Source organism: Daphnia pulicaria, chromosome 1 (genome assembly GCF_021234035.1).
Source record: "Daphnia pulicaria isolate SC F1-1A chromosome 1, SC_F0-13Bv2, whole genome shotgun sequence".
NCBI classification, from domain to species: Eukaryota; Metazoa; Arthropoda; class Branchiopoda; order Diplostraca; family Daphniidae; genus Daphnia; species Daphnia pulicaria.
The window spans coordinates 34,040,147-34,064,531 of record NC_060913.1 but is presented as its reverse complement, the minus strand read 5'-3'; the positions used below and the strand labels follow the sequence as shown (position 1 = coordinate 34,064,531).

General features: G+C 44.9%; 2 protein-coding genes and 1 pseudogene across 2 annotated transcripts; 1 reads left to right on the top strand and 2 right to left on the bottom strand.

Moving 5' to 3' along the window:
* Positions 1 to 1,278: 1,278 nt before the first annotated feature.
* Positions 1,279 to 4,326, bottom strand: LOC124322331. Its single transcript, XM_046784273.1, has one exon. It carries the CDS (start codon positions 4,324 to 4,326, stop codon positions 1,279 to 1,281), a length of 3,048 nt encoding a protein of 1,015 aa, XP_046640229.1.
* A 1,932-nt stretch (positions 4,327 to 6,258) lies between these two features.
* LOC124322315 lies at positions 6,259 to 7,186 on the bottom strand. The gene is made up of 2 exons (XM_046784271.1): positions 6,946 to 7,186; positions 6,259 to 6,899 (listed from the first exon to the last, which is right to left on the bottom strand). Exons 1-2 carry the CDS (start codon positions 7,184 to 7,186, stop codon positions 6,259 to 6,261), a joined length of 882 nt encoding a protein of 293 aa, XP_046640227.1.
* Positions 7,187 to 22,404: 15,218 nt separating this feature from the next.
* LOC124320689 lies at positions 22,405 to 23,257 on the top strand (annotated as a pseudogene).
* The last annotated feature ends 1,128 nt before the right edge of the window (positions 23,258 to 24,385 follow it).

The following is a 24,385-nucleotide window of genomic DNA, read 5'->3' as shown; positions in this document are numbered from 1 at the left end:
GTGAAATGTTTGGCTATAGTACAGTATGGAAGTCTATTGTTTGTTTTCTATTGCTTGCCTGTAGTTGTGTAATGAATCTATCAGTTTATGAGAAACAGATTAAAGAAAATATGTTGTTGAAGGATGAATTTTTATTATCTATGTGTGATGTTTTTGAAAATTGTGGAATGTGTCTCTTTGTTCGCTGAGGCGGCTTATTTTGAAGGACGTTTTTTTTCTATTTAAGCAAATGTAATAATCAAATCTTGCATTTGCAATTGCAATTTTCTTTTTTTCTTTCGAGTAAAGGTCTCCTTTGTTTGTTGTGCCATTGGAAGTTTGCGAATCATTGCTATATGTTCTTAAAAGTAAGTGTAACGGAAAGGAAATATTGTTGTTCATAAATGTTATTTAACTTTTTTTATTTTCTATTTTGATTTTTATGTAGATGTCTATTGGAGGGTTTAATTTGATTGCGTGCATGGCAATCTTGGTGTCATTTTTAATTCCCAGGCTTATATTTGCAGTGCCTGCAGATATTATCCCGTTATCGTCTAATAGCGGGAAAGATATTTTGAAATCTGCTATTTCTGACTCCGTCAAATCCAATTTTATAGATTTGCACAAACTTTCTACTGATGTTGCCGCAATCGATTACGAAGTTGATCTGTTGAAGGGAATATTCCCATCTTTAACCGCCGCATCTTTTATTTTATTCCTAATTTTAATTTGCCGTATTCAGAGAAGAAATTCTGCAAACTTTCAGTTGACTTGTGAGAAATATTTAAAATTGAAACGTAAACTTAAAAACCGTCGGCCTGTTCCGCTTGTGTGCGGAACAGGCAACTGAAAAAAAAATTTCATCCCATGTATCCTGAAAAAACTAAAAACCCTTCCCTTTTCCACCACCCCTCAAAACGAAACAAAATTTTAAAAATATTTAAAAAAATAAAATTCTGAAAAAACTTAAAATAAAAATATGAAAAAATTAAATCAGTTTTTAAAATCTGAACCTGATGGATGTCCGACAACACCACACTAATGTAGCATACATCATACACAAACATCAAGCTGACTGTTCGGCAGGGAAGTAGTGTCAAAGTTACATTACCGAATATTGAATGAAATAAAGATGATGACACTCAATTGAGATTGCTCAACCTGACTTGTATTGAACTGACTCGTTCGATTGATAGATAAAGACAGAGACGGCCCGACCCCCTCCAGAACATTACATTGACACCAGGGGGGGAAAGGGCACAAAGAATCGGTACAGTTAGGCGGGTGACAAGGGGCCACCTATGGGGGGCCCCGAAGATCGAATTCTCGTAGGTGGGCCGGAATTCTGGTCGTCCGGCCGGATCTCGTCGTCGGCCGTTGGGCATGTCTTTCGTTCCCAACATACTCTCCACCAGAGCCCATGCCTTGGGACTCGACCTCGCCAACGTCAGTTGCGGCCGGATTGGCCACATGATTATCTTCTTCGACGTCAGCTGGATCGATCGGGAGCAATGGGAGTGGAGCCGGATCGGGTGGGTTTGGAATTTGCGGAGCAGTTGCTTCAGCTGGCTCCGGATTCAATGCACCGTCTGCGATCTCCACATCTTCCGGTTGATTTTCTCTCAGTTCTACGGGATATAAACATTGAATGGCTCGGTTTAATAATTTACCGTTTGGGAATTTAACTATCGCGGATCGGACAAGGCCGTCGCAGCTGGGGAGTAATTCTTTAACTACTCCCGTCTCCCACATGAGCCGTTTGGAAAGTTTGTCGTGGATTACGACGACTTCTCCGACGCGGATTTTTCTGCCCGACGCTCCTTTTGCGTGAAAGTTATCCAGCTGCATCAGGTAATCGGAGACGAACCGCGAGCACAAGTCACTGACGTAATCACGCCTGTTCTGATCCATTTCCTTGAGTAGTTCACTTGTTGAATCGGGAGCCAATAGATTGACTGCTGGCTCCGGCGTAGCACAAGTTGAACGACGATTATTGAGAAACTGATTCGGAGTAATCGGGAGCGGATCGTCCGCTCCTTCTCCAATGTAGTTCAACGGTCTCGCGTTAATCACGCTTTCCGTTTCGATCAAGCTCACTTCCAGCTCGTCGCACGCGAGACATGCGCGCCCGTTGGATCGCCTCAAGAGATCTTTCGTGATCCTCACCATCCTCTCCCAAAATCCGCCCCACCATGGAGCGAGGCTAACAGAGAAGATCCAGCTGGTTCTTCTCATGGCGAGGAGGTCGTGAACGGATGGGTCGGATCGAATGTTTTTGAGAAATCGAGACACACAGCGGAATATTTGGGCGTTGTCACTATACATCACTGACACTGGGCCTCTTCTGGCGGAGAATCGACGGAAAGCTAATAGAAAGGACCGAGCCGTCATGTCCTTGGTTAACTCCAGATGAATCGCTCTCGTCACGGCACAAGTGAAGATGCACACGTAACTTTTCGGTTGCTTTTTGTTGACTGGTTGCGCTGGATCCGGTTGGTCGCCATCGTCTTCTTCTTCGGGAGCTTCTTCGTTGGGAGGCTCCGCTGCATCCGGGTTCTCTTCTTCTGGTGGAGGTTCCGGAATGACTTGTTCGACGGATGGCGCCGACCTGGATTTCCTTTTCGGAGTCGCGTTCTTGTAGTACAGCGGGCCAGCAAAATCGGTTCCGGTTATTTCAAATGCCCTGGCATCGCGGAGTCGGTTGGCTGGTAGCGGCGCTGCTATTTGTCGGAAAGGAGGTGAAGTCAGCTTCTGGCACTTCACACAGGCGTACCAAACGTTTCTCACTTGTTGGCGTCCTTTCACGATCCAGTATTTCTCTTTTAGTTCTAATAGTGTCGTTTTTACCCCTGTGTGTGAATTAAATACATGTTTGTTAGTTATTAACATATTTACAACAGGATGGTTTGCTGGGAGAAGGATCGGTGGTTGAATGTCTCGATCCCTGAGGGCGAGAGCCACTCTTCCAGTGACTCGGATGAGTCGATCTCGATTGTCCCAGACTGGTCGGAGCGATGCGATTTTTTCCTTTGGGTGAATCTGCAGTCCGAGCTGGAGTGTCCGAAAAGCTTTGGGGTAGCGTTCTACTTGGAGCTGTCTGCAGATGGCTAGCTCCGCTTCGTTCAGCTCTTCGGCGACTATCTTGTCGATTGTTATTTCGTTTCCGGCGACTATAATGGTTTCTTTTAGTTCGAGTCCTGGGCCGCGCGTTCTTTTCTTCATACGATTGAGCGCTCTGATGATCCAGGCTGTTCTGAAAAGTAGTTTGGTCCATGTAGAGATTTTGTCGAGGTACCATTCAATTGGCTGGGCAGTTTCGATTGCTGCAAAGGAGACGGTCGCCGTTTTCTTCGTCTCCTCTTCCTCGATTTTCTCTTGAGTTTCGGTGGAATGGTTTTCAGGAGAATTCGGCCATTCGCTTTCTTCTTCTGTTAGCCAGGCTGGTCCGTGCCACCATAGTTTCAATTCCACCAGCGCATGCGCTGGCGCTCCCCGCGAAGCGAGATCGGCTGGATTCTCCAATCCGGGGCAATGTCTCCACCACTCCGTGTTTGAAAATTTTCTGATTGTTTCTACTTGATTTCGTACGAACGGTCTCCAACGGTAAGGATCTCCTCTAATCCATCCGAGTGTGACGAGGGAATCTGTCCAGTAAATCGTTTTCCACGACTCGGTGTGAAGGGAGGTTCGAATTTTCTCTCCTAAACGGATTGCTAACAGAGAGCTTAGTAGTTCGAGTCGATATCGAGTGGGTAACGTTACTTTCTTTTTTGGAAGAGGCGCCACTCTCGTTTTGCTGGCTAGGAGGATGGTATAAGGAATTCCGTTCTCCAGTTGGAGTCGTGCGTAGGCTACTGCTCCGTAGGCTGCTTCTGATGCATCGCCGAACACGTGAATTTCTGCGGAGACGACGGAAGGTTTTGAATATCCAATCCATCGTGGGATCTCCAAATTATGTAGATCCTTCAGTCCTTTCATGATGCTGCTCCAGGTGTTCTTCACTTCGGGTGTGGCGTCATCGTCCCAACCTATGTCACCTCCCCAAAGTTTCTGATAGATTATTTTTAAAAGTAAAACTGTGGGAGCTAGAAAACCAATTGGGTCGAATATTCTTGCTGAGATGCTCAGAATTTTTCTTTTGGTGATTTTTTCTCCAATCTCCACGGCTGCTTCCATTATAGATGTAGGGTCAAATTTAAATGAATCGGAGCTCGTGTCCCATCTAAGACCCAGTGCCTTGTGCTGGCCGTCAATTGTGGGAGAAAGGATTCCGACTATCTGGTTCGACATTTCTTTTTCGGTGAGAAAGTCACGGAGCTGCTTGTTGTTTGTTGCCCAGCTCCTCATGTTGAGTTGGGCCTCTGAAAATAACGTGACGGTTTCTTCCACTGTGGTTATTGCTGTTGGCACGATGTCTGCTCCTCCGAGGTAGTCGTCTACGAAAAGCTGCTCTTCAATTTGTTCGACTGTCTTCTGAAATCTGGGTTTGACTGAGAGCAAATGTTTATTAATGGTGACTCTCAAAAGAAATGGACTTGAACTTAGCCCAAATGGAACTCGTTTCTATTTGTACGCGATGAAATCGGAGTCGGGATTTTTCGGCTCCTTTGGCCATAAAAATCTGACCGCTTCGGCGTCTTCGGGCTGCAGCGCGATGTTGAGAAAGGCTTTTTGAATATCCGTGATCCAGGCGATCCGGTTCATCCGGAAGCGCATTAAGACCGAGAGGAGATCAGGATTTAGATTAGGTCCGGTCTCCAAAACATCGTTGAGGCTCGGCCCGTATTTGGATCTTGCCGCGCCGTCGAAAACTGGGCGGATTTTTGTGGTGGCCTTGTCCGTCCGGCAGACTGGATGATGCGGTAGATAAGTGTGGAGGCCATCGTAATTGAAATCAGCCTCTTCTACGAATCCGTTTGCTATCAGTTGATTGATTTCTTTGGTGTAGTTGGCCAAGTCGACTGGAGATTTGCGTAGTTTGAACAGCATGCTTCTCAATTTTGTAGCTGCCATCTGGTGGTTGATTTCCAGTCTCCATCTGTCAGTCGTCCATGGGATTGGCGTGCAATACCTGCCGTCTTCGAATCGCGTGATTTCGTTGCAGAAGGAGCGGAATTGATCGTCCTTCTCCACAGCAACACAGTCGTTCAGATTGGCGAAATTCTCTAGACGCCAAAATAACGAGAGATCAAAATTTAACTTTTCCATTTCAAACCTTTTGTTTTCTTTTGTCGTGTCGAAAAAGCAGATCTGTTCAGAATTTTCTGGTAGTGGAAGGAGACTGGAATTTCCTGTCTCCCTGCTTTCCGACTTGTTTGATTGGATGGATTTCGATGGCTGTGAAGTGATCTGTGGTAGAGAGCGATTTGAATTGATTAGAAGTTGACTGAAAATTGTTTGATTTTGTTTCGATGATTTTTCTTGCGATGAACCGCCGATGACTTTTCCAAGTTTCGAGGTGTGGGCTCTGAGTCCGCACGGGCTGATAGTTGCTGGCTCGTTGAACATGATGTTGAACATCTGGTCCATTCCAACAAGAATACCGACGTCCTCGTTTCCACCATCACGTTCGAAGCGGTCGTCTGCCAAATTTTCATTTTCCAGCCAGAGCTTTCTTGCAAATTCTGTAGTTTGGTACGGGCCGGTGCTTCCAACTTTGTCGGTTGCTTCTAAAGCTTCGATACGCACCGTTGGGGCTCCTGGCCAGGTGCCCCGCACCGTCATCTCGACCACGTTGTGAGTTTCTGCTGGAGAGGCTTCTGTCTGCCGGAAGGCCCTGGTCGCGATCTGTTCCACCTGGATGATCTTCAGTTGAAGTTCTTTTGAAATCTGCCTTTTAATCCATGTTCTATGGCTGCCAACGTCGAGGAAGAGAATCGATCGGATTTGTTTTCCATTTGGGCCTGTAATGTAAACGGTTGCTGTTTTTAGGATAACTTCACCAAAGGAGCTTGCACACGCTCTTGTTGAGCTGCTCCCAGCAACCGGTTTGCTTGGAATTATGGTTGAGGATCCGAATCTGGTGTCTTTCTCGGCACACAAAGATGTGTGGTGCTTGGCTCGGCATCGTTGGCACCTGTGTGGATTAAAACAAACAGTGGTCTCGTGATGACCGAAACAATTAGAGCATCTTTTTTCGTTGGTGATGACTGCTTTTTTCTCTTTCAGCTCCATTGGGCAATTGATAGCCCAATGCATCTCCTTGCAGAACACGCATGGCAGCATTGGCTTTCTTGGAGATGATGCTGTCGCTTCTCTTCTTGGTGGTGGACTGCCATTTCATCTTGTTTTGCTTGAATGTTTCGATTGTGAAGTCGGCTTGCTGCTGACTCCGAGCTGAGAAGCTGTTGGTTTAGTAGGTGGTGTTGATTTGGCCGGCTGTTGAGAATTTTGGGCCGGCTTTGGTGTTGAAGCTCTCAGACGGCCGAGTCGCTCTGCGACTTCAACTTGCTCTTCGATAAAATTTAGTACTTGATCAATGTCAGTTACCTTGTTCGTTGCTGATTTGGCCCACTCTGCTTGAAGTTTGAGTGGGATCGAGCGCAAAATTCTTGATCCAAGGAGACACCCGTGGCTGGCTCTTGCTACTCCCAGTGTCTCCAACGCATTGATGTGTGGCTGGACAGTCAGCTGGAAGCACCTGAGTGCCGTGGTATCAGCTACGTCTTTTACTGGTTGCAGCGTGTCCAATTTGTGCGTGTGGGCCTCGATTAGGACGTCCGGTTTGCCGTATCTCGCCTTCAGGAGGGTGATTGCGACGGTGTAGTTGGCGTCTGTCAGCTCCAGGTTCTCCACGCACAGCTGTGCTTCACCTTTCAAGTAATCTTTAAGATATCCAAATTTTTGAACCGCCGGAATGGCTGATTCGTGGACGGCTGCGTTGTAACCTTCCCAGAAGGCCGTCCATTCGAGCACGTCCCCTTTGAACGGCTTGATTTGACGTTTTGGCAGTTAAGTTGACGCAACTGCGGCTGGAGCTGCCGGCGCTCCTGGTGCAGCTGCTGTTCAGTTGCCGGAACAAGTCCTGTTGATCTAGATTTTCTTGTTGCCGGATTGCTCTTTCCTGTGCTCTTGCAGCGTCTTCGTCGATTTTTTCTTGGGCCCTGGCAGCGTCTTGATCGGCCTTTTCCTGGGCCCTGGCTGCATCTTGATCGGCTTTTTCCTGGGCTCTGGTGGCATCCGCTGCTATTTGTTGCGTCTTGAGCATGAGCAATATCGTGTAACGAAGCGTCGCTCCGCAACAGCTGAAGATGCTGCAACCTGACGCCGTCCGGCGCCAGTAATATTATCAACCACTTTAGAATTAGAGCCACCCATAAATTGTGTGTTAATGTGTTAGTTCCCATAGTGTTAGGCCTACCCCAGAATAATATTGACAAGTGATCGTTTCACACGTCAACGTATTTGGGGGTACCCTTTACACAGGGCGATTATTAGTGACTAATGTGCCTTTGTCGCTGGACCAGACGGGCCCAGCTGTATGCAAAGTTTCGTCGCAAATGTGCGACGAACAGTTAGTTAGTCTTGTTCGACTCTCCGACCAGTTCGTAGAGCTCTCCCTAATTTCTGATTAGCTAGTTACTATCGACTCCTTTCACTTTTCCCTATTCTTCTTCAGTTAACCCAGTTCAGTGCCAATTACGAGTTATCTTGCCCATTTCTATTTTCCTATCTTCGTGTCTGTTTTGTGTGCGCATTTGCGCTTATTGTGTCGTGTGTGTACGCACGTCTGCCGTCGTGCAGTTATCGTCCGTGTATTCGCTTGTGCCGTGTTCTCATTCTACTTCTTTTCTCTTCCCGTGTCATCGGCCTCCGGCAATATCGGTATGTCCCGCGTCTAACTCTTTATCTCATTTATGTACTCTTAAGCTTAGAAATCCAGAATACATTCAGCAATTGTGGGAAGCCCCGAGTGTCATTTATTCGCTTGTGTTATTTGTACGACCCGCTCTCCGCGAGATGGAGAGGTCGTTACATAGTGGTGGCAGCGATTTTTGAACTCTCCCACAATGGTTGATGCTGAAATATTCGGAGCTAAGCCTAAGATTTCCCGCACGCCTACCACCTCTTTTTCAAACCCCGCTTATGAACACCTCGCTACCGAATCTGATTTGCCCGACCCATCGTTGTTAGGCGACAATTTATTTGCCGAGTCCGTCCCCGTTATTTCTCCCCGTATTTCGGCACAGGCCGCACAACCAACCACAGATCTTTTCACAGAGCGCTACGGCGATATTGACGCCCGTTACGCTGCTGAATTTCCCGCAGTCGCCAAAAATCCTATAGCTAAAGCAAAAAATAGCATCTCGAGTAGACTACGTTCAAATCCGACCTATAAATTAGTTGATCAATTAGACAAAACCCCGCCGCGTAAATCTTGGTTTAAAAATAAAGGCAATCAGAGTGAGAAATCAGCCACACAGTCTTTTCTCACGCGTTTAGTGTCACGTTTATCACCAGCTCAGTCGTCATTTAATAGCACACCTGTCGGCCGCCTTTCACAGTCGTTTACAAATTACCTTGATAAACGTTCCGCGGATGGGAAATCAAGTCGACGAGCAAATTCTCCGCTTATACCTCGACGTGAAAGAACCTTCGAACAAAATCCTCCCGGATTTGACCAGCCAATTTCCGTTTCTGAATCTTGCGTTGCACACGCTGAAAGAGAGACGGAACGATTTCCAATCGGGGGAACGGAAAATTTGGAAGCAGCTACGGGAGTTGATGCGGGACATCAAGTGGACCATCGACGACCCCAAGCCGATAGATCTGACGCAAGCCTTTTACACACTACAGTGTCTGACCCATCTAGTGGAGAGCCAAACAACCCCGCCGACACCGATTATATCGAAAAAGAGCAAGACGATATTGAAGGAGACGAAGGAGATTTTTCTGACATACACGAGGAGGATCCTGACATTTCAGCTAGGGCAATATCTGAGCTTACGCATTCTCGAAGAGTACGTTCCAAGGCAACCAGCCGCCGTTTTGGGTTTCGTCAAGCGGGAAGATATAGCAAATCGGGACGAAAGCGGGGACTATCACGAATTCTTACTAAATCAAATCGAGTTCATGTTCGATTTCTTACACGAAACGTTCGACACATTTCAGAAGATATTTCTCGAGAACACACAGACTCTGATTCAGTTCCTGAAGAAGCTCCACAAAATCCAATCGATCAACAACTTTCAGCCGGAATTAATACGCCTTCAATACCGACTGGACAATTTCCCAAGAATCAACTGGCCGTGCGACAGAGAGGAGGTAGACAACAACAAAACACTACTGGCAAAGACGAAACGGGATCTTCAAATCGTCCTCGATTTCCTCCAAGCACCACCCCCACCGCGCCCATCACAAATAGTACGCCAGGCAGCAACCCCGTGCCACGCCCACTCCCAAACCCGCAGGGCCCAAAGATACCGCCAACCCCGCAGGCACCTTCCAGACGACCGAGCAAGGGAAGGACCGTCTCATTTCCAATCTTTCCGCCAATCAACCCCACTCCGACAAGTACACTATCCGGCAGTCGAAGACGTCACTCGCCACAACCTCCGCCACATCAACGAACGGTTCAACCACGTCGTACGATTTTAAAAGTTTTGAAGCCAACTATACCGTTGACGCCAACTATACCATTGAAGCCAACTATACCATTGACGCCAACTATACCGTTGCAGCCAACTAAACCATTGACGCCAACTATACCGTTGCAGCCAACTAAACCATTGACGCCAACTATACCGTTGCAGCCAACTAAACCATTGACGCCAACTATACCGTGGAAGCCAACTAAACCATTGACGCCAACTATACCGTGGAAGCCAACTACACCATTGACGCCAACTATACCGTGGAAACCACCTACACTTTTGACGCCAACCATACCTTTGACATCGACTACGAGCGCACTAGCGGGGAAAATGGCAGCTAATAATTTACAATCTTCCGCGTATCCAGCCCTTGCAGACTTTCAAAGGGACCTTCACATAAGGGCTAATTTACAATCCTTACCGTCTTTTACTGGAAATCCACTTTCACGATTCGACACGTGGTTAGAATCGTTCGAGTCAATTATATCTCGCTCGGATTTGTCAGAAGATGACGTAATACTAGAATTACAAGGGAAACTAACCGATAAAGCGCATAAAGTAATTAAATACATCGTTGCCAATCACCCAAATGATTACGACGCAATTAGGGAAAAGCTTCTTGATCATTTTCATGGGGACGAAACGGTTGAGAAATACCTCAAGAAATTTAAAAAAGCTCACAGAAAACCAGGCGAAAAAATTTATGATTTTGCAATTAGATTACAAGAAATTTTTAAACATGCATATCCCGACGTATACACTGAGGACTCATTCAAAGTAATTTTAAAACAAAAATTCATTGACGGATTGGACGAAAAATTACAATTTAAAGTTAAATATAAGGAATTTGATACTTTTGATGAGCTAGTAGCAGCAACAAGAAAATATTTAGCACGAATGGAGGCCATAGAAAACACTAGAGAAAAACACGAATTCGTGAACGCTATCAATCAGACGAGCGAGTCACACAATTTAGAGCTGAAGGAAATGAAACAGATGATTGAGAAACAGAATGAAACTGTCAACGCAATTGCCTCAGGGTTCAGACAAGATAACAGGCAGCCAGTAAATCCGCCCGACACTAACTCATTCTCCGCGTGTTTACAAGAGCTAACGAAGGCAGTAAACATTCTACTTTGCCGGGAGAGAAAGTCTTCTGACCCCCTATCCAACAACAACAAAAAAAACACCAATAATAACCCACAGCAACCCTTTCAGCCAGCTACACACACAGCAAGTAATTACCAATTCTCATACAATAAGCCAGCCGGACAGCAATTCAATGCACCGCCGTCTCAGCCCTATTTTAAACCCCGCCCACCGCAGGTAGTCTGTGAATACTGCAACTATCGAGGCCATGTCAAAGATGAATGCAGGAGACTTAAACGCGACACACTAGATGGCGCCAGACCACCCGTATGTTATGCCTGCAGAGAAATTGGCCACAAATCGAATCAATGTCCGAATCCCCCTTCATCGCAATGGCCTAATAAACCAGGCCCACCACAGCAGCAGGAAAACCAGTAAATATCAACTGTGGCTTCGGGTCAGTTGATAGGGAGCCTCATAATAAATCCCGACAAATAGCTAGATTAACGACGCAAACTAATGAATCGACGCCAAGAATTCCTTTAACAAGCTTTCGGATACCTTTTCAAGCTCTTTTCGACACAGGTGCCGCTAGAAGTATTATTCACGAGAAATTATTCAAAAAATTACCTTTACAAAGCCGAGATACCTGCAGTACGCTCGACTTCAATTTATACGATGTTCACAACAAGAAATTGAACACATTGGGAAAAGTGACTTTACCTATCAGATACGGAAAGTCAACACTATTGCAAGAATTTATTATAACAGACGGCATTTCAGAAGATTGTATTCTAGGGTGGGACGCAATTCGTAAGCATGGGTTTACTATCGACGGAGAAACCAGCAGCATTTATTTAGCTAAAGAAACGCTTGGCCAAGCAAAATCCCGGGCACCAGACATATCCATTATTTTGCATAAACGGCGCGACATCTGTCGTCGCACTGCGGTGGTAGTGGAAGCGAAAACGACAGGCTCGTTTCCGTATGTCTCCCCGTTAGCTACTTTCATTTTTACCCCATCAGAAAAACTACCCAAGGGAATACACATCCAGCAATTTATAGGCAGGATCTCAGCAAGCGGAAAATATGAGATCATTATAGAAAATCAGTCCTCGAACGATATTTTTTTACCACGAGCGATACAATTAGGCACCATAGAGGTCGTATGCAATGTAATCGGACAGGTTACTTGCAAATCAACAGGAGAAGAAAACACAATAGATGACGAGCTTGATTTGACAATAATTCGCGATGTCGACCCACAATTTCAGAAACCAGTATTACAAATTCTCACCGATTTTAAAAAGATGTTTGCAACGAAAAATACACAGCTGGGCAGTACGGATTTAATCAAACATTCAATAGACACGCAAGGGAGAGGCCCTATCAGACAGCGCCCTTATCGACACCCACGGAGCCACACAGCAGCGCTGCAGCGGCAGCTCTCGGAACTAAAGAAAGCAGGAATAATAGTAGAGTCAACATCAGCTTGGGCCGCACCAGTAGTTTTGGTAGAAAAGAAAAATGGAGAATTACGAGTATGCATAGATTATAGAAAGTTAAATAGTATTACGAAAAAAGATTCATTTCCAATGCCCCGCATCGATGAAACCTTGGATAAGTTGTACGGGAAAAAATTTTTCACTACGCTCGATCTGGCCTCAGGGTATTATCAGATTGAGCTAGATGAGGATGCAAAAGAGAAAACGGCTTTTGTAGTCGAAAACAATCTTTATCATTTTACAAGAATGCCATTCGGTGTATGCAATGGCCCGCCCACTTTTCAAAGATTAATGAACCATGTATTGAAAGACGTTTTGGGAACGAAAGCGTTAGTTTATTTAGACGATGTCATAATTTTTTCTGATTCATTAGAAGATCACATTAGAGATATTCGCGAAGTTTTTGAATTAATTAGTAAAGCGAAATTAAAATTAAAATTAGAAAAATGTCAATTCATGCAAAAATCTGTCAACTTTTTGGGGCATGTTATCACCCCAGAGGGCATTCAACCCGACCCCGCGAAAATTGAGAAAATTGTTAATTACAAAGTCCCAGCCTCTGCAGACGAAGTGCGCTCGTTTTTGGGTCTAATTGGTTATTATCGAAGATTTGTTCAAAATTTTGGTTCAATCGCAAAACCGTTGACATTGAAAACGCACAAAGACGTAGCAAAGAAGAAATTTGTTTGGACAGAAAAAGACCAGAAAGCATTTGAAAATTTAAGAAATCGATTAATAACGCCTCCGATACTTGCCTACCCAAATTTTGATGAAAAATTTCTCCTATTTACGGACGCATGTGACTACGGAATAGGGGCGGTCCTTTCGCAAGTAAAAAACGGGGAGGAGCATCCCATTGCGTACGCAAGCAGGCAATTGAAGGACGCCGAAACAAGATATCACACGACGGAAAAAGAAGCACTGGCTATCGTATATGCAATCGAGCATTTTAAACATTATTTACAAGACAAACCATTCGAAGTTATTACAGACCACGCCGCTTTACAATGGCTACAAAATCAAAAAGACGGAAAAGGAAGACTAGGGCGATGGGCCATAGCATTGGCCGGCGTCCCCTATGAAATAAAATATCGACCAGGAAGGGTTCATCAAAATGCAGACTGTCTATCCAGACTGAAAGTGGCGCCCATTAACTGCCTACCAACGCCGGAAAAAGTTAAATTTATCTGTGAGAAACAAAAAGAAGACGAACTGTGCAAAGAAATAAGAAATTATTTAGAAAACGGAGAATTACATGAGAAGTATAGCAATAAAAAGCCAGACTGGGCAAAAGAAATTGGATATTTTGAAATTCAGGAAGGAGTGCTCTACCGGAGAGAGCTAGTAACCATAAAAAGCAGGAGAAATGAGATCAACCACCAGCTGGTTGTGCCCCTATCGCTTCGCCCCCTGGTGTTGAAAGAGATGCACGACGGACCGATGGGTGGTCATCTTGCCTTTTTACGAACATATTTGAAAATTAAAAATAATAACTATTGGCCTAACATGAGAAAAGAAATTCACGAATATTGTAAAGCGTGTGAAATATGCACGGCCAATTCCAAATCAACATTGAAAGCATATTTACACCCGCACGAACTCGCAAAAGCTCCATTTCAAGTCATCGGGATCGACTTCTTAGGCCCGATAACTCCCGCGTCCAATCAAGGAAATAAACACATTCTCGTGATAACTGACTATTTTTCACGATGGGTGGAAGCAGTAGCGCTAAAAGATCAGAAAGCACTCACGACTGCCCAATGCGTATTCGACACTGTCGTGACACGACATGGAATGCCGACAGCAATTGTCTCTGACCGCGGGACCAACTTTACATCGAATTTATTTCGATATTTTTGCCACAAATTACAAATGAAACAGAAATTCACGACCTCGTATCATCCAGCAAGCAATGGCGAAACTGAACGATTCAACCGCATGCTCACGACAATGCTAAGAAAAGAGCTGGTTGACGGCGCACATTCAAATTGGGAGGATTTACTCGACCCTCTCCTTTTCGCCTATCGTTCTTCCATACATTCATCAACAAAGGAATCCCCCTACTACATTGTGCACGGAAGGGACCCTAACATACCGATAAATAAATTTCTCGAAGCAGCCCCCAAAATGGACAAATCCCCATCGGACTATGTGGGAGAACTGGTCAACCGCCTTCGCTATTCATTTCAGAGGGTGGCAGAAGAAAGCGGAAAGGCAAGAGAAAGACAAAGAGCGCAATACAACAAACGCGCAAACGAAAACGAATATAAAGTAGGAGACAAAGTGTTGTTAGATATCCGTGTAGTAAAAACGGGTGACAGTAAAAAATTTACTTCAAAATATAAAGGCCCTTACAGAATCATTAAAGTGTATGCAAACAAGACAGTAGATATAGCCGATAGTTCATATGTAACCCAACGTGTTCACGTAAACCGTGTAAAACCATTATTCGAAACAATGCTCTGGCGACAAGAGCCATGCCCAGCATTTGAATCCACATTCGATGTCGGCAATTGGTATAGAGCAACTACAGAGACAGATACGCAGACCACGAAAGATCCAAATGAAAATGCGCAGCGCGCCAAAAGCAACAGCAGCGCCACTTGCGCCACTAGCGGCGATAAAGAAAACGAATCAGATTGGGAAACTTGCAGCGACTGTAGCACAGACAGTGACAACGAGAAAAATAAAATCACCCGTGGGAAAGAAGATGTAAGAGAAGACGTCACGGAAACGCTACAAGAAAATACGAATGAAGAAGAAACAATTCAAAATGCCGAAATCGGAGTTGAACCATCAACATCTGCGTCGCCCAATAAAGTCAAGAGAAAAGTTGGTCGCCCAAAAAAATCAACCCACCCAGTTAACCCTTCCACCCCACCCGCTCAAACGGAGCAGGTAGCCAAAAACCCCAACCCTCCCAATCCAACCCACCACCCACCAACGGACACGACAAATGGAAACTTAAATGAAAATTCAACGCCGGGCAATAAAACGGAACAGCTGGGAAAAAGAATCCGTCGTAGGCCCGTACGCTACGCCGACGGAGCGGATGAAAACCAACTGGACCAGCTGGACATGGACAAAGACGCCAAGAAAATTAGGAAAAACCCCATTGGTCGGAGAAAAACAAAAAAACTGTATAAATACTGACCCCAGCGACCAACACAATACCACTCTTACTCAGTCACTCTCTAACTCTCCACGCAGCCACCCAACCACCCGCCAAAATCAGTCAAAATGCCACACCTCTCATGGAACCAGGAATTGGCCGCCCAGATGACGGAGCACCGTCAGATGGGGAAAATTGATTTCGTCGGGGAATTGATTTACCCCGACCAATCAATCAACATTACGCTTCTAGACGAGGTCCAAGAACTATGGAACAGGACGAGAAGAGTCCAACAGCAAGACGGATACTACGTCTATATGCCCATGGAGCTGTCCTACGCCGAATGCCTGGATAGCAGCGTCAGAAGTTTTTACCTCAGCAACCCGGGAGCAGCCAACGTTATCTATCGTCCCGGTGACAACGTCAAGGTGGCGTTGTCGAAGCAGCCGGGATCAGTCAAACGCTCCCGTACGTTTACCCTCAAAGCCGAACTCGTCCGAGCAATCGACTACGACGACTGGAAAACTGCGCGGGAGCTCATGGCCGCGATGCTCGACGTCGACCCCCTAAATAGGCGGACACCATCCCCACCACCATCGGAGGAGTGGGACTGCGCGCCTTCAACCTCCCGGGAAGCAGAGGAACCGGTAGAAAAAAGAAGAAGGGAAGAAGAAGAAGAACAAGCCGCGCCCGTTCGCCACGTCGCAGACCCGAATTTCGATTGGGGAACTGTCTAATTCCCTTATCTCCCCGCAGATCGGCCAAATATTTTTTTTTTGTTATTTCCACAAGTTTTTCCCCTCTCTGTGTAGTGCGATCCACATTTAACTATGTTTTTTTTTTCGTATATGTGTTTCCCCTTCACAATTTGCTCTCTCGATCTATTTCTTCCCTTTCATTCTCCTTCAGCCCTCCTTATCCATCCTTTAAGAAACCCCCGACTGGCCGAGGTAGTTCCCATAGATACAATAAAACAATAAGAAAAAAAATTTGTATTTTCCTTTAGAAGTAACGGTATAAGAAAAATATAGCTATAAATAAATAACCGAAAGATAGAGTAAAAAATAAAAAAAAAGGTCCAATAAAAGAGTAACTAATAAATAAAAATATAAACTGAAGGGGATTCCCACGACTGTGGAGGTTCCCCAGTTTTAAAAAAGGGATATCCCCAAAACAGGGAATTCCCTCCCCTATATAAAAAACACATGTAGTCGCCATTTACGCACTCATACCAGCGACCATGCCGCAGGCAACTTGTCGCCACCTCGGCCATTCCACCCACACCCCCACACGACCCTAATCCCCAGCCCCCTCTCAGAATTCAAAAAGGACATTTAATTTAGTTTTGCGTTTTCCCCTCCGTTTCACTCAAAACCTAACTCTATATTATTTTTTTTTGCGTTTTTATACACAACAAGCAATCATTCTAAACTCTCTTTTCTCTCTTCACCAAATCAAAACAAATAAGCGTGCCATGAAAAAAAAATAATAACAATACTCCAAACATTCAGATACAAAAATAATAAAAAGAATAAAGAGCAGTATTAAAACACGCTCCCCTCCAGAGAACAAACCCTCCTGCCCCACACGGCCGATAGTCGCCACCACACAGAAAACTGGCGTATTGCCCTATCTCCAACCCCATACTATCGCTTATCCCCCCCCCCCCTCTTTTAACCAACGCACTACCATCTTTAAATTTTCCCCCCTTTTCATATATTTTCCATGCTTTTTCTTTCCATATATTTTCCATGCTTTTCCTTTCCATGCTTTCCTTTCCATATATTTCCATGCTTTCCCTTTCCTTATTGCTAGAGGCTAGAATTTAGTAAACAAAAAAAAAAGCAAAACAAACAAAAAACCCACATGCTGAATGTTTAATGTTCTCTTTCTCTTTTTTTTTTGTTACCTATTCGTGTGTCGTTTTTACCATTACCATATTCCTATGTTTCCTCTTCCATCTGTACCGTGCCACAGCATCATGTTGCTGGCCCAAATCATTCTATTCTTAGGCCTATGCATGCCGTCACCACTGGCCCTGAATGCAACCGTGTGTGACTGCACCAAGCCATTACACATGGGAATTCTCCAATTCTCGGACGAAGATTGCAGACCAGAGGAAGATCATTCTTCCTCCCTCACGGTCAAATACTCCGTATACACCGAAAGACGAGCCGAGGCGAAATTCCCTGGACAATTATGTGCCCGATGGAAAATTCAAAAACATATATCAGTCGACTTTTTCGGATTAGTAGTGATCGTGACCGACAAAGTGGCGCTAGATACTTCGTTCACAGAGTGCCAAATTATGTACGAAAGCCATCGGTGCAATGACCAACTGATGGTGTTAAAAGAAAATAAATATGTGTTCGACGAAGAGCCTAGTGAAAGTGGATATTGGCTGCAAACAATTATAACAGAAAAAGTGAATTGTGTCCTTGAAAAAGTGCCGCTATATCAACAAACGGAAGGCAGTGAATTCTCCACACCAATAGGAACGGCATCAGCGACAACTGGCGGCCTGATGCACAACCACTTGACACTCATATGGGACAAGACATACACGCAAACCTCGGACCCAAAAGCCCGCGTGCTAGAGACCGGAATTGCAGCATTAAAATTTATCGGGATTCCCGGAAAATACCGTCTTACCGATGAAGACAACGAACTAGTGTTCCACCTGGTGCTCAACCCAAGGTGTATACCAACGCACCAGCAGTGTGCACGAAAAACGGGAGCGTTCGACGTAATTGGTCAGCCAGACATTTACGTTGTGACGGTACCAGTCAAGCCGACCAACATCTCGCTGAAAGACATCCACAAACATACTCCAGAAATAGACAAAGTGGACGTCACAGCAAATCTCCAGTACATGCGTGACAAAATTATTGATCACGAAAACGAGCTCGCTCACGCAATCGCTTCTCTTCAGTGCGACTCCCGGAAGGCGGCTCACGAACGAGCAATCTCAACTGCCCAGTACAACGGCTGGTTAGCCGCATCCCAACTCAACCTACCGGCGTGCGCCAAACTAAACGCGTTCGGGAAAACCGCTGTAATGACTACATGCACGCCACATAACGTGACCTTCGATATCGAGATAACTTCGTGTGGTCCGCAGCCAAAATACAAAAATTTTACCATCAACTTAGACGGTTGGGAACTTGTCCCGTTCTCACCGTGTTATTGGACGAAAGGTTTCGTGAATTTCAACAACAAACCGTTCGGGTACCGCGACAATACCTGGGTCCCGATCGAAGCAAAAATAGTGCTCCCGCTACAAACATTAGCCCACTCATTTCGATACGACGAAGTTAAATATTTCGACTACGCACATCAAAGCAACCCGGCGTACAGTGACACGATCATAGATCATATGAATATTATGGCCGACATCGCAGCGGCCATGAACGAGCATTCGGCCGGGAATTATTCACCCGCCCACATCCCGAGCACAGCAACAGTGCTAGGAACAGTAGCCGACGCCGCAGCTAAAACATCGTGGCTCGACCAGCTGACTAACTTCCTTTATATCGGAGCAGTAATCATAATAGCCGTCGTCTCAATCCGTGTCTGCATCGCTTGCGGATGCTGCGGCCTTATCTGGAAATTCTGCAGTCTTCTACGGATCCCGACAAGAGCCTCCAGTAACCGCGAAAACGACATTGAACTTGGGATTACGGGACGTAATCCAACGGGCCGGGGGATGATGTAACGAAGCGTCGCTCCGCAACAGCTGAAGATGCTGCAACCTGACGCCGTCCGGTGCCAGTAATATTATCAACCACTTTAGAATTAGAGCCACCCATAAATTGTGTGTTAATGTGTTAGTTACCATAGTGTTAGGCCTACCCCAGAATAATATTGACAAGTGATCGTTTCACACGTCAACGTATTTGGGGGTACCCTTTACACAGGGCGATTATTAGTGACTAATGTGCCTTTGTCGCTGGACCAGACGGGCCCAGCTGTATGCAAAGTTTCGTCGCAAATGTGCGACGAACAGTTAGTTAGTCTTGTTCGACTCTCCGACCAGTTCGTAGAGCTCTCCCTAATTTCTGATTAGCTAGTTACTATCGACTCCTTTCACTTTTCCCTATTCTTCTTCAGTTAACCCAGTTCAGTGCCAATTACGAGTTATCTTGCCCATTTCTATTTTCCTATCTTCGTGTCTGTTTTGTGTGCGCATTTGCGCTTATTGTGTCGTGTGTGTACGCACGTCTGCCGTCGTGCAGTTATCGTCCGTGTATTCGCTTGTGCCGTGTTCTCATTCTAATTCTTTTCTCTTCCCGTGCCATCGGCCTCCGGCAATATCGGTATGTCCCGCGTCTAACTCTTTATCTCATTTATGTACTCTTAAGCTTAGAAATCCAGAATACATTCAGCAATTGTGGGAAGCCCCGAGTGTCATTTATTCGCTTGTGTTATTTGTACGACCCGCTCTCCGCGAGATGGAGAGGTCGTTACAATCGTCTCATCATGCCGTTTTCTTTCTTCAGCGTCTTGGATTTCTTTGAATTCTTCTCTTTTTCGTTTTGCGATCATGAGTGCGTCACCGACATCCTCTTTAACTTGGATTTGACTGTCGATTTCCGCTTGAAATTGTTCTTGGGTCTTTCCTGCTTGCTCCATGTCTCTGGCGACCCCCTCTGAGAGTCGCTTGTATTTGCTGTACATGTTCCGTAAGTTGGATTCAGCTCCCAGCACTAGGTTGAGGATTGTGCGATCCATCTGCACATTGTCGTACTGCTGGATGTTATTAATCCAGTGAGTGACATGTCCTTTCATGCCTCTCCGTGACGCTTCGTTTGTCGGAGTAGTCATCTTGATTGTTTTTGAAAGAGAAAGGGATTTAGATTAGTTTGTTTTTGTTTAGTTATTAATTGTTGAGCCTGTTTGTTTGTTGTTTGGTTGCTTGAGGTGTCTGCTTCAAGTTCTGAGTGCAGCGCCTCTTGCGGTGTTGTTGGAGAGTGGCTGCTTCAAGTTTGACTGCAGCGCCTCTGCCGGTGTTGTTGGAGAGTGAAATTTCTTCGTCTCTCCTTCCTCTCAGTAGATGGCGTGACGAGCGGCGGGTCGGCTAAGTTTTGGCTCGACCCTCGTTCACCTAATCACCTTTGGAATGCTGCGTTCCTGTTTGTTGAGAGGAAAAGAAAAAGTTTTTGTTATGGAGGTCAGCCTTGGCTTGTCTCCCGTTTGATGTAAGAATGTTTTGTTTTTTTTTAAATAGAAAAAGTTAGAGTGAGATAATTGAAGAGTGGTGCATCCTGTATTTATCGACAATTCGACATCCCTTAGAATACAGTGATGGGAAAATTAATTTCTTATTGCTCCGCCAGTCTTCTGATCCAGGCGATCCTGGATTTGGATCGCTCCCTGGGGCTCTCCTTGAAGGCTTCTTCGAGACTCTCTCGCGAGAACATCAGCAGCCCCCTCCCTCTTGAGCGGCCTTGCCGTGTTGGCTCTGTTTGTATTGGTGTTGGCGGGATAGGGGCTGGTATCTGCTCTTCGAGTGACAGGCTGTCGCAGAGCATCTGCAGAGTGTCGTCCTCTTCGCTGGTCTCACCTCCCACTGCTCCTTCTTCCTTTTCTTCTGTCCCGCCGACGGCTCCCTCTTCTTCCACTTCGGCGGCTGCTTGGGCTGGCGCGATCGCTTGATGCTGTTTGGGGCCGGTAAACAGCCTCCTGGTGATACGGAAGTCTTGAACGGGCTTTTCTGTTAGTTGTCTCTTAATTTCAGCCCACTCGGCCGGCGTCGGGACGTTTTTCGGAGGAGGGGCGGCAGCGTCTAATCGCTCAAAAACGCGGCGTCGATTGGCTGCATCTTGTTCCGGTGATGGGGCCGGGATGACCGGGTCGTTAGTCTCGACGGCGCATGGAACGATCGGACGGTTTCTGTATTCCTCCCGTCGTCCTTCCCTTGTGTTTTTTCGGAGTGGTTCACGGATTGGGCCCGTCCATGGGGGAATCTTCCCTTCCAGGCGGAGCTGGTTCCGCTTTCGTTTTTGCTCGAGCCTAATTTTGATGAGGAAAAGGAGCCCGCTTTTGGAGCTCCGCTAAAGTGGAGCGTTGAGAGAAAAGACGAGAGAGGTTAAATTGTGAAAAATGAATGTGGGAAAAGAGTAGAGAGAGAAAACAAAAGAAAAAATTTATCAACGCAAGAAGAGCTGGGTGAAATAATTAATTGTCTACTTTTTAGTTTGATTTTAAGTCGGTATTAAGGAGAGAGAGAGAATTAATGGATGTTAATGCTTTTACGATCTAAGAAAAATCAAAAAAGAAGAGTGAAATGCTTTTACTTTTAAGAAAATGAGAAAGATTACAGTTGAGTGTGTGTGTGTGTGTGTGTGTGAGGCGCTCAGATTTTCTGACGCCTCAGGCCGCCACGCGGTTTCCCAAAAAAACGGCGATGACGGCTAGACGAAATGTTGGAATTCACACACACATACACACTTAACTAAATTGATTGAAATTTTACTAGAAAGGGACAGTTTGAATTGATAGGGAAGCACAGTTTGTAGATGAGAGAGAGTCAGTGGGTCTTTTGTTGCCAAAGAGACCCGAACGCTTTGCTGGGAAGCGTTCTCGTTTAGTCAGTTTCACAAAAATTTGGTTCAGAAGATAAGGTTACGAAGGACCATGTTCGGCAGGGAAGTAGTGTCAAAGTTACCTTACCGAATATTGAATGAAATAAAGATGATGACACTGAATTGAGATTGCTCAACCTGACTTGTATTGAACTGACTCGTTTGATTGATAGATAAAGACAGAGACGGCCCGACCCCCTCCAGAACATTACATTGACACCAGGGGGGGGGGGGGGGAAAGGGCACAAAGAATCGGTACAGTTAGGCGGGTGACAAGGGGCCACCTATCGGGGGCCCCGAAGATCGAATTCTCGTAGGTGGGCCGGAATTCTGGTCGTCTGGCCGGATCTCGTCGTCGGCCGTTGGGGATGTCTTTCGTTCCCAACACTGACATACTAGTTCAACATACTAGCTGAAAGTCTGAAATTAGATAAGTTCACAATTTCGATTTTAGTCACATTCCCGTATTCTGATTAAAGACATCTACGTTTGAAATAAATTACCGAGTTTTGTATCGTTGGTTACCTTTGAACTCCATATCAATGGCAGAAAAAAATTTAAGTGAAGCTGAGAAAGCATTCATTCATCATGGAGTCCAGGTATAATTAAATTCTGTTGGTCTCTTCTCATTGAAATTAATTGTCCTAACTTAACGAAAGTCAATTTTGAAAATATCAAAGGATGACCATTATACGAAGTGATGGTAGATCAATGCTGGATTATCGCCCTATTATTCTTGAAAGTTGAAACTAGATTAGTTTCAAATGCCAGCGGATCGGCAAGGGTGAAACTTGCAAACTCTGGAGTCAAAGTATACATAACCTACCCTTTAGCTGATAAGCCCCAAGAACGAAGGCTGGAGTTCTATGTGGATGGGTCTGTTTCAACAATTTAAATATAAATAGAGTATAAAAATTGAAAATATTACATTTTGTTAATTTAGCTCTGCAAATGCAACACCAGAATTTCAAGGAAGAGGCGAATAAAATCTGGAAAATGAAATTTGTAAATTCCTACAAAAATGCTTCAGGTGATACAAATAATTTATCTCAACTTTCTTCATTGACACAACAGCAATGTTGAGTTTTCTATGTTGACATATTGGTATAGCTGATGTGATATTACTACCGATCAATAATTTCTCATAAAATATTTTAATGGCATTAAAATAGATTCGTGAATGTGGAGGGAACCCTTATGATGCAGTGTCATTGGCTGAGAAATCGGCTCTTTATGCAAAACAAATTCCATCTATTAAAATAGCAACCATGGACGGATATCAACCCGATCTGGAGCTCTCAGATGATCCTTATGATACCAAGAGACTAAACACAGAGAACATTCCTTGTGTACTGACTTTGATGAAGGTTTGTAGGTTAAAACTTTAAATTTGAAATAAATAGTTTAATACTAAGTTTTCAGGGGGTGTTGTCCTGGTGGTACGTTGCGAACATGACGCTGTCACCGTTGGATCGGTTGGGGATAACCAATTTATCAACATCAAAGCTCTTAATGAATGGGACTCAAGGGTATGCATATTGACTGTTCGTAATGAAACTGTGTCTTTAAAATGATTTTGTACTTCAAGTTGTCTGGTGGAGTCGAATGGCGCCAGAAACTGGACACCGCTGGACACTCAGCGAGGTGCTGTTCTGGCCAACGAGCTGAAGAATAATGCATGCAAGCTAGCAAAATGGACTGTGCAAGCTCTGCTCGCCAACGCTGATTGGATTAAATTCGGGTATGTGAAGGCTCCTGTTGTCCTTCGAATATTATTGTAACTAATATTGTTTGCTTCAGATATGTTTCCCTTATGCACTTACGAGATACATCGCGTCATGTAATCCTTGGAACACAACAGTTCCACCAGTCAGATTTCGCATCGCAAATCAACCTTAACATGGACAATGCTTGGGGCATTCTCCGTTGTATTATTGATTTGGGTATGAAGGAAGAGGATGGAAAATATTTGTTGGTAAAGGATCCTAACAGCAAGCCCGTCATCCGCCTTTACAAGGTGCCCGATATCACGTTTGAGAGCGACGATTAAGCATTTTTCGAAGAAGGAGAAGGTTTGTAACCAATCAATATCGTAACGTGCGTGTGTAACTGCTGGCATGCTTTTTTTGCTTGGGTGTTGGCCTCCCTTTTTTTTTTACTAGCAAAGATTAAATTAACACGTCCAAGCAGTTAATCAAATTTCCCTGCATTTGTACGCCGTGTTACGTTTTGCTTGAATTCGTAGCTTGAGCTTTGTATATATGTATAATATCTAAACACTAGTGGAAGTGCTTGGCTTCTTGGGGGAAAAAAACCTAATTAGATATGCGACATGACTTAAGTTAGTTTAAAAAAAGGCGCTATTAAACGCATGATTTCATAACGTCAACTACGAAATGGTAAATCCTAATGTATTTATTTTTTACACATGAATAGAAGACGAGTACCGGCTGATACAAACAAAAGAACAGCTCATCCACCAATTCCCCAATCTACAACAATACTACGTTTGTAATGATCGTT

What these genes read in the sequence shown, in the direction of transcription:
- LOC124322315 (XM_046784271.1), bottom strand. Translation starts at nt 7,186, where the DNA reads ATGCTCAAGACGCAACAAATAGCAGCGGATGCCACCAGAGCCCAGGAA. An exon ending in CGCCGGCAGCTCCAGCCGCA is followed by an intron (nt 6,900 to 6,945) that starts GTTGCGTCAACT and finishes AGCCGTTCAAAG; the next exon opens with GGGACGTGCTCGAATGGACG.
- LOC124322331 (XM_046784273.1), bottom strand. Translation starts at nt 4,326, where the DNA reads ATGAGGAGCTGGGCAACAAACAACAAGCAGCTCCGTGACTTTCTCACC.